The sequence below is a fragment of the Lolium rigidum genome, chromosome 4 (assembly GCF_022539505.1).
Source record: "Lolium rigidum isolate FL_2022 chromosome 4, APGP_CSIRO_Lrig_0.1, whole genome shotgun sequence".
Taxonomy (NCBI): Eukaryota; Viridiplantae; Streptophyta; class Magnoliopsida; order Poales; family Poaceae; genus Lolium; species Lolium rigidum.
The window spans coordinates 104,039,872-104,051,073 of record NC_061511.1 but is presented as its reverse complement, the minus strand read 5'-3'; the positions used below and the strand labels follow the sequence as shown (position 1 = coordinate 104,051,073).

Here is an 11,202-nt window from a genome sequence, read left to right as displayed (position 1 = left end):
TGACCATGAGATCATGTAAATCACTTATACCTGGAAAGGTACTTTGATTACACCAAACACCACTGCGTAAATGGGTGGCTATAAAGGTGGGATTAAGTATCCGGAAAGTATGAGTTGAGGCATATGGATCAACGATGGGATTTGTCCATCCCGATGACGGATAGATATACTCCGGGCCCTCTCGGTGGAATGTCGTCTAATGTCTTGCAAGCATATGAATGAGTTCATAAGAGACCACATACCACGGTACGAGTAAAGAGTACTTGTCTGGAGACGAGGTTGAACAAGGTATAGAGTGATACCGAAGATCAAACCTCGGACAAGTAAAATATCGCGTGACAAAGGGAATTGGTATCGTATGTGAATGGTTCATTCGATCACTAAAGTCATCGTTGAATATGTGGGAGCCATTATGGATCTCCAGATCCCGCTATTGGTAATTGGTCGGAGTGAGTACTCAACCATGTCCGCATAGTTCACGAACCGTAGGGTGACACACTTAAAGTTGGATGTTGAAATGGTAGTTCTTGAATATGGAATGGAGTTCGATTATTTGTTCGGAGTCCCGGATGAGATCCCGGACTTCACGAGGAGTTCCGGAATGGTCCGGAGAATAAGATTCATATATAGGATGTCATTTTATGTGAATTAAAATGTCGCGGAAGGTTCTATGGAAGGTTCTAGAAGGTTCTAGAAAAGTCCGGAAGAAACCACCAAGGAAGGTGGAGTCCACATGGGACTCCACCTCCATGGCCGGCCAACCCTAGTGGGGGAGGAGTCCCAAGTGGACTCCCCTTAGGGGCCGGCCACCCCCCATATGGGAGGTGGAACTCCCACCTCTAGTGGGAGTCCTAGCTTGGCTAGGTTTCCCCTCCTTATGGAAGGTTTTTGGTTCGGGTCTTATTCGAAGACTTGGATACCAACACTTGGGGTTCCACCTATATAATGAGGGGCATAGGGGAGGGGGCCGGCCACACCAAGACCACAAGCTGGCCGCCCCATTGAAGTGGCCGGCCACCCCCTCCCAAACCCTAGCCGCCCCCCTCTCCTCCATATCTCCCGCATAGCTTTAGCGAAGCTCCGCCGGAGTTCTCCACCGCCACCGACACCACGCCGTCGTGCTGTCGGATTCAAGAGGAGCTACTACTTCCGCTGCCCGCTGGAACGGGGAGGTGGACGTCGTCTTCATCAACAACCGAACGTGTGACCGAGTACGGAGGTGCTGCCCGTTCGTGGCGCCGGAACCGATCGTCATCAAGATCTTCTACGCGCTTTTGCAAGCGGCAAGTGAACGTCTACCGCAGCAACAAGAGCCTCATCTTGTAGGCTTTGGAATCTCTTCAAGGGTGAGACTCGATACCCCATCGTTGCTACCGTCTTCTAGATTGCATCTTGGATTGGATTGCGTGTTCGCGGTAGGAAATTTTTTGTTTTCTATGCAACGTTATCCTACATATTACACTAACAAGACCAGATATTTCATTTTCTGTAAACAAGGTTTGTCAGTTCTTGCATGCACCTACTACTTTTCATTGGATAGCTGTTAAGCGAATACTGAGGTATCTTCGAGGCACAGTAGCTCTTGGTTTGCGCTTGAGTAAATCTTCCTCTATTTCTGTTAGTGCCTTTTCTGATGCTGATTGGGTTGGTTGGCCTAATGATAGAAGATCTATTGGCGGGTTTGTTGTGTTTTGGGGGTCAAATTTGATCTCATGGAGTGCACGGAAGCAAGTTATTGTGTCTAGATCAAGCACAGAAGCTGAGTATAAAGCTTTGGCCAATGCTACAGCTGAAGTGATTTGGGTGCAAAGTTTACTCACTGAATTGGGCGTGTCACGGGATCGAGTGGCGTGTTTATGGTGCGATAATATAGGGGCTATGTATCTCTCTGCTAATCATGCGTTTCATGCGCGAACAAAGCATATTGAGGTGGATTATCATTTTGTACGTGAGATAGTAGCTTAGAGGCTTTTGGACATACGGTTTGTTCCTTCAGGAGATCAAGTGGCTGATGGTTTTACAAAGTCACTCTCAGTATAGTATTGTTTCGTCGCAATCTTAACTTGGACAAGTTATGATTGAGGGGATTGTTAAATAACATAGTCTAGCTGTGTATATATCTATATTGGTCTCATGTATAGTAGTCTGTAGATGCCTCTGTATAGTAGTCTCTTGTATGTACGATCTATGTCTGTATGCCTCATATATATTGATACCGCGGCCCCGATTAGGGTAACGATGCCCATATTGTTTCATATGGACAACTATGTGCACCATAGCTTAGCACAGTGAATTCGAGCTTGTCTCCAAGCAAGAGTCTTCCCTACCGAGACTGGTTTTTTAGAACCTGGGTACATGTGAATCCACTTTTTCAAAAGTGCGTTTGTGAAGTAAAAAACATGTTTTAAAAATCGAAACACAAAATACGTGTAAAGGTGATCTCAAACATGTGCCCTGGACATGAGTTTCGTGACGAAAAAACCTTTTATTTTGCCTTGGCAAAAAAGTGAAATTTTGCAGGCTATATAGCAGTATATATGTGATGTATTTTGTCTTTTTAGATTCTGAAATAAAAAAAGTGGTTTCTCCGCGAGAACTTTCTACGCACACATGGAACATGCATACGTACCCCGTTATTTTTATTTCAGAATTTTTTAACATTTGAAAAATGCATTTCCCACCTGGATTCACGTACACCCAGGTTCAACTGCGACTTTTCCCTTCTTATTTCAGTTTCACCAACACAACCAGCATTCTCTGGGTTGGATGAGTCTATGCCCGTGTATGTGACTGCCTGCATTTGTACTTTGTTTTCTAAAAAAAAAAAGCATTCTCTGGGTTGCTCGAAAACAACTAGCACTCTGCACAACAAGCAACAGACCTTGCTACGCAAAAAAAAAGTAGCCAAACCAAAAAAAAAAAAAGGTCAATTGCGTCCATGTGGCACAAAATAATTTCAATTGCGTCCATGTGGCACAAAATAATTTCAATTGCGTCCATGTGGCATCAACAATCATGTAAAACTCTTCCAGTCTTTTAAGCCGACTGTTGCATTTGCTTGTAGACACTAGGTTCTATATTGGGATCACAGCTCATCTCTTGCGGATCATGTGCCCACAAACTTGATACTAATGCTCTACAGGGAAGATACTACATAAACTACAAAGTAATTGTTCCCCTTCACGCAGCAAAGAGCAGACAGACCGAGAGCTGCCAGTTCATAGATTCAATCTGCCGAGTCAAAAGATTAGCAGCTGCACCGATTATCTATCACAACTGGTTCAGCAAGAATTTCCACAACTGGCTTTCACCAGTTAAAAGTCTTCTGTGGCTTCCTCAGGGCTCCGTAACACATTGGCTTTCACCACCGTTTGTCACTGCCTGCAAGCTTCAAGATGGAAAAACCTGCAGCAGTGGAAGGCGTAGGCCTCCTTTTCTTGTATGATTTGCTTGGCTCAGCAGTGGACTGAACCTCCTCATCAAGAAAATTCTGACCACAGACTTCTGGAGAGAAGAAAAAAAAATTGGATTAGCTCCCTGATTTTACATAGAGTAGGATGACATTTAGATTTAAACCAACCAAGTCTTCGCTGTAACTAGAAATAACTGATTCAAATGGTACCTAGCATACAAAAACACACTAAGTATGCAATAGCAGTTTGGTGAACTATCTTGGTCCAAGAAGATTTCTAACTTGTTGCTGTTTTTTAAGCATAATGGTTACTAAGAACATCTGACAAAGTTGATTGAGTAATAAAGTTGTCGAAAGTTCAAAAAAAAAAAAGAACATCTGACAAAGTTAAGTATCGAAGAGCTGTAAAGAAACTGGCTCTAGGGAATTATGCCGTAACATGGAAGTAACAACTGATTTTAGATTTGCACAACTGTCATGTAAAGGAAGACAAACAAATTCCATATGATCTCTTACCGTGTCGACAGATGATCACAACAATCTACAGGCCGGCGTGCAAAATAACATCATTCATTCATCAACCTAGTTATTTTCAACTTTAGAAGTCTTGCGACATGAAAATTATGAACCTTCTTTTGTTAATCGAGAATTCTGAATTCATATCGGACTAATAGTGAACAACGCATAACAATTCTGAACTTTTGACAAGCTGAACAAAGATATAGAGAAGGAAACAATCTGCAAACAAGATAGATAGTGTAGCAACCTGAGCTTTTGTCAACAAGATTTTCTCCAACACAACTCTTCAAGTCTCTTACATGAGTCGGAATCCTCTCTTGGACAGTATCAGTGCCTGACTCACCATCATCCACCGAAGCCCCCACCCCATCACCACGACGATTTGCACCAGAGCTGCGTGGCTTGAAACGCCTCGTCCATGGATTCTCAGGCAGGCATCTTACGCCTATATCACGCGAGCGAGAATCGTTCTTCTGAGATATAAGGCCATCCATAGCGCCCTCTTGTATCAGCTTGACCCCATCGGCACCCACATGGCTCCTATTCCTATCAGGAGCATGGTGCTCATGGCCATGGAGTTGCTGCATGAAGGATGCCTCCATGGAGCTTATGTACATGCTGTGACTCTCATTTGTCCATCCAACTGATACCAGGTCTCGAACTTGATCGCCCTGCCGAAGAAGAAAACATAAAATCAGTTTCCTATTTTCAGGTCACGCAAAATCAACCCACTGGACAGCTGCCCCACACGAGAAGAGAGTGATGGAGGGAATTGTCAAGATCATGCATATTCCGTTTGCAGGTCTATATGTCAATTGTAGAAGATACTACTGGAGCAATGTTCAACATCATGCATATTCTTTTTTCAGCTCTATGTCAGCTATTGTGCAAGTACAGAGGTGGTACTGAAACAAATGTCCACGATCATATATGTTACTATTTTTTCTTGATTTGCACATTTTGAGCAGAATTAACTGTTAAAGTGAATTGCAAGAGCTAATTATAGGAGAAAGCTGTAACGAACATGCAAATTAGGTGCACAGAACGCAAGATTGTAGAACCTAGGAACAAAGAAGATGGAGTGGCACTCATCAATACTTGTGAACCTAGAGACCACGACTCAACATAAGTCAAAGTAGTAATGAAATATCATTGCCTCTTCCGGCGAAACCAGATAACAGTCGTCCATGTATTACCTTGGCGATACTGCAGGGCGGCCGTTCAATCGTCTGGTTGAGCGACACGTCCCCCATCGGATCAAGAAGCAGGGTGACCGATGAAACGGGTGGAGATTCAGTTCTCCCTGTTCCTTCCTCGGAGAGAAAAAACAATAACCAAATTGGAGGTGGGATCGAGAGAAAGGATCCAACAGCTGGAGATTACGGGTGAGCACTTGGGACGAACAAGGATCAAACAGATCAAGAAAAAATTGAGGCTGGGGACGGCGATTCGAGCTCTCTGCAAGAACCACGAACGGCAACAGAAATGAACATAGAAATCAAAATCCAAGGATATTTTCTAGCGATTGCAGACGAAAAGGGGGAGAAATTCTGAGATTTGGTCTATCCTTGTGGAGAGAGACGAGATGAGGAGGCTGAAATTTGTAGTCTTGCCGAAAAATATCTGCTCGGCCAAGAGGAGAAGGCGAAGAAAAGGGCGAAAGGGCTGTGCAGGTGGCCGGGCTGTGGGGAGGAGGTGGGCCCGGTCCCGTGCTTTATGCTGAGGTGGCGGTATTCGCCGACGTGGCCGCGCGTGGGATTGCGGGGGGCCGGAGAAATATCGGGGCCCGATATTTCTGCGCGCTTGCCTCTGGGGCTCTGGGCAGCCTCGGCTGCCTGACATATAGGGCCCCAGGTCGGTCGTTTGAGTTTCGACGGGTCGGAAAGGAAAAGATCTATGATTCAATAATAAAAACACTTTTTCATTAAAAAATAATACTACTCCACGTCTCCACATTTTTTTCGAAATGAGAGCATCGCCCCAGTCTCTGCATTCAAAGGATGCACACATTTTTTCTTTATTAAATTATTCGCAAAGCCTTATAAGGGAGATACAAAGAGCCACTCGAAGCCATCTTTTCAGCGACAACTCGCTATACGTACAAGAGCGTATAAAGGGGGTGACCATGAATAGGACCATTACCCTGACCATACACACATATCATCTAAAACTGAATGCATTCCCAAGCCGTCCATTGGCAGGTGAGATGTACAACCAGTCAAGCAGACCCTGAGCGCACGCCATTGCACACGTCACAGAAGTTGCTACCTCCGTCTTCCTCACACTTGTAAGGGTACATTGCCCCTATGTGTGGTTTTGGTAATTAATGACAACCCCTATGGACTAATGTTTTCATTGAGTTTATATGAAGGAATATTCCATAGGTACTACTTGCTCTCCATGTGTTGGATTCAAGTATGGATGCCATGAAGATAAAGGTATACCTTGTGTATTGACATCAAGATCATCGATACAAGGTTGAGTTGGGCAAGTTCAAGATGAGCATCTTGAGTGAATCACATGCTTGAAGCTTGCCGTCCATTTGGTGATAATGGACATGTGAAGATGTGCATCAATGGGGCTTTCCCATCATAGTGTATGGGGAGTATTTGTGAGTCTTCACGGAGCAACATTGATCAAGTGAGGCATTCCGGCTTGAGTGAAGCTTGAAGAGTTATCATCAAGATCAAGCGGGATGCGCAAGGCAAAGGTATGGACTTGCTAGGTTTTCCTTTTACCGGTCTCAGGGTGGATGTTGGGAGACCGGATTATAGGATAGATAGCCGCACTATTAAGAGGGGCTTTCGGTTGGTTAACTTGATCACATCGTCTTCGGGAGCTCAATCCTTGCATGCGTTGCATATTCTTATTGCTTCTTGGTATTTCTCGGTGTGAGGTTCTTGAGCTTGTTGCTAGCTTTACAACAAGCCCAAGTTCATCGAAAACGGAGTTCACATGCATCTTCTATTGCGTTTTCGAGGTTGGATGATTTTACTAGGTTATTCATGATATAAGGTTCTACCTTTTATATTCATGATAAAATCCCCTCCTACATATTCTTGGTTTTTCACTTTCCATAAGATAGCATTTTTTGTTATCTTCCAAACAAAATTGGTTTCATGCGATTCGGAGTTCGGGAGCATTAGTTATTAAAGAAAAAAGGAAAAAGGAAAAAGGGTAAAAGGAAAAAGAAGAAAAGTGCCAGCGGACCGGCCGGTCTGACCGGACCGGCCACCGGCCCACCCGGTCCCGACCGGACCTGGCTCCGGTGCCATCCGGGCTGCCTCCCGGGGCCTTTTGGCCCAAGTCCGGTCGCAGGCCCGGTCGGAGTTCGGGGGCCTCGCTGGCCTGCTCGCCCGCGCGCCACTGGGCCGCTCACCGCCGCTCGGCCCACACGGCCGCCGCCGCCCGCGGCCTACCCTCCTGGCCGCACGCGCGCTTCTGGGCCGCCGCTGGCCATGCGGCCCGCTCGCCGCCGCCTGCCTCGCCCGGCTGGGCCGCCCACCCCGCGCGCCCCTTGCTTGTCCGCCGCCCGGCGCGGCGCGGCCCGATCCGGTTGCTTGGGCCGGTCCGACCGGGCTGCGGCCGGCCTGGCCGGCTGCTTGCTCGGTCGACCGGCCTGGCGGCCGAGCCGGGCCGTTTTCGGCCGTTTTTCCTACGTTTTTAATGGTTCTTTTTCCCCAACGGTTATACTTGCTCCCATGCTATAAATAGCTCTTCTTCCACCTTGAGCAAGACACTTCTTCCTATTCTCTCACCTCCATTGTTGCATTTGAAGAAGTTGCTCTCTCTCTTGTTTCCCCCCATGATTCTTGCTCATATTTGAGGATTTGAGAGAGGAGATCTAGATCTACACTTCCACCAAACCAATTCTTCTCTAAGTGAGGGAATCTCTTGGGATCTAGATCTTGGAGTCTTTAGTTGACTTTCCCCCTTGTTCTTCCTCTCCAATCTCATCCTAGCATTCGTTGCTTTGGTGGGATTTGAGTGTGAAGGACTTGAACACCTCCGGTGTTCTTGCTTTGCATCATTGCATAGTGTTGAGCTCTCCACCACGATTTGTTCGAGTGAGAGACCGTGAGCTTGTTACTCTTGGAGGGTGACCTCCTAGTTGGCTTGGTGATTGGTGCTCCGGTGATCTCTTCAAGAAGATTGTGAAGAGGCCCGGGCTTCTCCTTCGTGGAGCTTGTGAAGTGGTTGTGGAGCTTGCCATCTCCGGAGCGGAGGAAAAGCTAACCATAAGGAAAGGGCCATTATCCTTCGTGGGTGTGGTTCGGAGAATAGGGTGAGCCTTCGTGGCGCGGGGAATCCTTCGTGGGACCTCCACTCCTCCAAACGTGACGTACCTTGTTGCAAAGCAAGGGAACACGGGAATACATCCTCGTCTCCGCGTGCCTCGGTTATTTCTATACCCGAGCTCTCTTTCCTTGTGATAGCCATCGTGCTTGAAGTACATATATCTTGCTATCACTTGTGCTACATATATCTTGTGCCTATCTTGCTTAGCTCTAGTTGCTATTGTTACACTTAGTTGAGCTTAGCATATTTAGGGTTTGTGCTTGTAAACTAAACGATAGTTTAATTCCGCATTCATACAAGACAAATCCGCAAGAGTTTGTAATTGCCTATTCACCCCCCCCCTCTAGGCGACATCTCGATCTTTCAATTGGTATCGAGCAAGGTCTCTCCTTGTTTTAGGCTTCACCGCCTTGAGAGTAAAGATGTCGGCTAGTAATTTAGTGCACAATGACACAATTGTCTTTAATGGCACAAATTATCTTTTGTGGAGAAATTGCTTGCTTTGTAAGCTTCGGACCTTGTGTCCACATATAGAGCAATTTCTAGATGTCGGTTTTTCTCCTCCGATGGATTCTCAAAATCTATCTTTAGAGGATGAGAAAAACTTACATCTTGAAGCTCAAGTATCTAATGAGCTTTTATTCTCTTTGAGACCCGATTTTCGTAGGTTCTTGATATATATAAAGCGGAAATCGTCTCATGAGATGTGGATCAAGCTTAAGGAAATGTTTGGTGGATCCACTTCTCATTTGGTCGGTGGTAACTACGAGGAGCTCTCTTCTTCTTCACATCATGAAGAGCTCCAAGTTGCTTCCACCTCCGGCCGTGATGAGTCATCATCTTCTTCCACTTCACCAACGTGTTGCAAGACACAAGGTAATGATATGGTGAGTGGTGAGGGAAATTGCAATGTTGATATTGTGCTCAATAGTGATGACTCTTCATCTCTATCTCATTGCAATGTTTCCTCTTTGGACTTAAACACATCTTGCATTGAAAATAATCTACATGCTTGTGTTGATAGTCCTTGCATATCATGTGTAAATTGCTTACATAGATCTCATGAGGATATGCTTGCCTTGTCTTGCTTCCATAATCAAAATGTTTCTATTTCCTCTAGTTGCTTGTTGACTAACATTGTAGAGGAAACCGAATACTCTATGGATCAAGACATGATTTCAAATGAGGATTCAAGAATATCTTCATCTTCATCCTCCGGTATGCACATGTGCCTTATGGCAAATGGACCAAAGGTATCTCCTACTTTGACTCCTAACACATCCTCTAATGATGAGAGTGATGATGATGATAATGATGAAGAACATAATATCTTGGTGCATGATATGGGAATGGTATATGCTTCTCTTCGTGGTAATAAAGAAGCTCGTGCTTATCTCGAACACTCTATGGATACCTTGAATAAATATAGGGAAACCATAGTGGAGTTGGAGTCCCATGTTGAAAATGGGGAAATGAGATTCACTCTCCTCAAGCATGAGCTAAAAGATGAGAAGCATGCTAATTTCATGCTTACACAAAAAATTGAATCCTATATGCATGAAAATGAGAAAACTATTGTTGATGCTTGTGCTACTAACTCTAATTCTTGTGAAGCATCGACCTTAAAGGAGAATGTTGAGCTAAGGGCTCAACTTGAGTTGCTAACTAGCAATTATAGGGAATTGGAAGAAAGTCATAAAAAGCTCTCAAGCTCTCATGATGATCTTCTAATTTCCTATGATGGGCTAAAGTTAGCTCATGAGGCAAGTATCACTAAGGTAATATCTTGTGAGCCTCATATGGATGTTAGCACAATCTATACTACAAATGTTACATTGCCATGTGCTAGTCCTTGTAATCCATCTAGTCAAACTAGTGATACACCTTGTGTTGGATTACTCACTTTGCCTTGTTGCTCTAACAATGAAGCTTCTACTTCCTCTAGTACTTGTATTTCTACTAACCATGTAGAGGAAATAAAAGAGCTCGAGGCTCAAGTCCTTTCTTTGAAGAAAGACTTGGAAAAGCGTCATGAAGGGAAATCCGCACTTGACAAGATGCTAAGTGTGCAACAATCCCCCAATGACAAAAGTGGACTTGGATTCAACTCCAATAACAAGAACAAGTCCAAGAGCAAGAGCAACAAGAAGAAGGGCCAAGATAAAGTCAATGATCCGGCCAAGTTGGTTTGCTTCAAGTGCAAGGTTGAAGGGCATCATGTTAGATCATGCCCATTGAAGAAGAAGCACTTGAGTGAGAAACAACAAGGGAAGCGGCCACAAGGTCAAGGTCAAGCTCATGCTCGACCTCAAGTTGAAGATAGGCCACTTCCCAAGAAGAATCAAGATAATGTTCCCCAAGAGAGGAAATCAATAAAGAAGAGAAAGGGGAACACTTGCTACTTATGCCGTGAGAAGGGGCACTTTGCTTCTTCTTGCTTAGGTGGTACCTTATCTAACCCTATAATTGTTGATGATGATTATTCTCTAGGGAAGGATAAGGATGGCAATGTGTTTGCCAAGTTTGTTGGAACTCAAAGTGGTTTCAAGAAAAGAACCATTTGGGTTGCCAAGCCTATTGTGACTAATCTCTTAGGACCCAACTTGGTTGGGGACCAACAATCTCAAACTTGATCAATAGGTACAAGCTGGAGGGCATTGGAGACTTGGCTACTTCATGAAGAATTAAGGGATCTTCATATATTATATTTTTACCAAGCCAAGTCGTATGGATTATCATCTATATCTTATATCCAATGTTCCTCTTTGCGGTAACTTATACTTCAACTCTTCATGTTTATTGTAAGTTACTTGCCCCTTTGCATGTTTGGTTTTGTACCAAATATGTGTATGTATATGTTGTGTCTTACTTGCTTATCTTGTGTATTCAAGTATGTTTGTTTGACTCACCATATACTTGTGTATTGTTTTGAGCCTAATGCACCTTGATGATATCTTATTTGGCTCTCTTTG

General features: G+C 44.5%; 1 protein-coding gene across 1 annotated transcript; it reads right to left on the bottom strand.

Moving 5' to 3' along the window:
• Positions 1-2,951: 2,951 nt before the first annotated feature.
• On the bottom strand, positions 2,952-5,570 carry LOC124650174 (cold-regulated protein 27-like). Its single transcript, XM_047189727.1, has 3 exons — positions 5,128-5,570; positions 4,179-4,602; positions 2,952-3,504 (listed from the first exon to the last, which is right to left on the bottom strand). Exons 1-3 carry the CDS (start codon positions 5,182-5,184, stop codon positions 3,362-3,364), a joined length of 624 nt encoding a protein of 207 aa, XP_047045683.1. The 5' UTR covers positions 5,185-5,570; the 3' UTR covers positions 2,952-3,361.
• Positions 5,571-11,202: the final 5,632 nt, after the last annotated feature.

Coding starts and splice junctions, on each gene's coding strand:
- LOC124650174 (XM_047189727.1), bottom strand. CDS start 5,184: ATGGGGGACGTGTCGCTCAACCAGACGATTGAACGGCCGCCCTGCAGT. Junction 4,603..5,127: donor CGCCCTGCAGTATCGCCAAG/GTAATACATGGA, acceptor CTTCTTCGGCAG/GGCGATCAAGTTCGAGACCT. Junction 3,505..4,178: donor TCTTGTTGACAAAAGCTCAG/GTTGCTACACTA, acceptor TCTTCTCTCCAG/AAGTCTGTGGTCAGAATTTT.